General features: G+C 31.5%; 1 protein-coding gene across 1 annotated transcript in view; it reads right to left on the bottom strand.

The window, feature by feature from the left end:
- Positions 1-16: 16 nt before the first annotated feature.
- The window catches only part of LOC109587799 (uncharacterized), a gene marked incomplete at its 3' end in the record, with an annotated part of 15371 nt that continues 13832 nt past the window's right edge, over positions 17-1555 (bottom strand). Inside the window, exons 4-5 of the mRNA XM_020004018.1 lie at positions 337-468; positions 17-286 (exon numbers count right to left, since the gene is read on the bottom strand). Of these exons, the coding sequence (XP_019859577.1) occupies positions 17-286; positions 337-468 (402 nt within the window). The remainder of the gene's footprint in view (positions 287-336; positions 469-1555) is intronic.

The raw sequence follows: 1555 nt of genomic DNA, 5'->3' as shown, positions 1-1555 counted from the left end.
CATTATTGTTTCTTACCACAGTCTCTCATTAAGTCAATGGCTATATTAACAGTGCCTGATGATCTTAATAATATACTAGCAAATGATTTCAATTTGTTATGATCATAAGCTACTGCTGTGTATATTTCTCTCATTGCATCATCTGTTAGTGTGTATCCACAATTCTTCACTTCCCTCAATGTCTCTTCAGATATCAGTCCTTCTGTATGTAACAGATGAACTGATTCTTCAGAGAGTGTTGCTCCAGATATTCTACTACTGTAATGCTGTAGTAGCTGGCTAACCACTGGGAAAGGAGTATTACAATACATTATATTGAATTAGAATTGACTTTACTTATTTTCTCAGCAACTGCATTTTCTTTTATCTTTCTAAGAGCACTAGCCAATGTCTGCCAAGTAGGAGGATACACATTTTCATCAGCTTTACTCAGCCACTTGGATAAACACTCCATGAGACAACGTGAAGTATTTCCTCTATGATTAGCTTCAATAGCTTCCAGTGTAGGATAAAGGAGACCAAGATTCAATCCAAACTCAAACCATTTTGCCTCAGGAAACCTGTATTGTTTCAATATCTGTACAATCTCATTTAATTTGCTAATATCTAATGATAAAGTAAACACACACATCTATAAATGAATACAAACCTAAAACAACAGGGAACATTTTTGCTGGCTTGCTTGATGCCATTTTGCTGCTGTTCTGCAGATTGTATTTACAAAATAACTATTTTAAAAAGGAAACACATTGTTTTTTTTGCACTGTTTTGTTTTGCAGTTTTATGCTTTATAAACTGGTGCAAATTGACTCATTTTTGTTATATAAACAAAGTACCAAATAATACTTTTACTGGTATTGGGTTATGTTCTGTTGTCATGACCTAATGACATTAAAGTTCATTGCATTCATAGGATATGGCAACCTTTGCCCACAATTCAGAAGAGTTTTTATATCAAGCAAAGCCTACATGTGGAGCTACACAGTTTGAGTAGTAGATCTAGGGATGGTGCTAGATGGTTGTAGATAGTACCATTTTGTCATTATTACATTAAACCCAACATACACTAGGCAACATGCTGTTGGGCTTTTCATTGCACTATCCAGACTTTTATTCATTGCTGATTATGTTTTGTAGCATCGATTCAAGTTTATTATTATTATTATTATTATTATTATTATTATTATTATTATTATTATTATTATTATTATTATTATTATTATTATCATTAAAACAAACAGACAACAGGAACATCAACAATAAAGTATTAGAATTGGTAAAATTAAGTTAGTAGGAAAGGTTAATTAAGTCATTGTTATTTTAGTAAGAGAATAGAGATGGGTTGACGCCTAACCCATCCTCGATAGTCATCCCTCTCCACTTAGATCTAGTGCTGTGAATACATAAGTTGGTTGCTCAAAGTAGAGCGAAGGACAGTATTATTATTATTATTATTATTATTTATTATTATTATTATTATTATTATTATTATTATTATTATTATTACTATTATTCTCATACCGGTACAGGTACGAATTAATACAGGTACAGAGAA

This window comes from Amphimedon queenslandica, unplaced genomic scaffold, assembly GCF_000090795.2.
Source record: "Amphimedon queenslandica unplaced genomic scaffold, v1.1 AMPQUscaffold_12444, whole genome shotgun sequence".
Taxonomy (NCBI): domain Eukaryota; kingdom Metazoa; phylum Porifera; class Demospongiae; order Haplosclerida; family Niphatidae; genus Amphimedon; species Amphimedon queenslandica.
The sequence above is the reverse complement of the archived record's forward strand: the minus strand, read 5'-3'. Positions and strand labels throughout refer to the sequence as shown.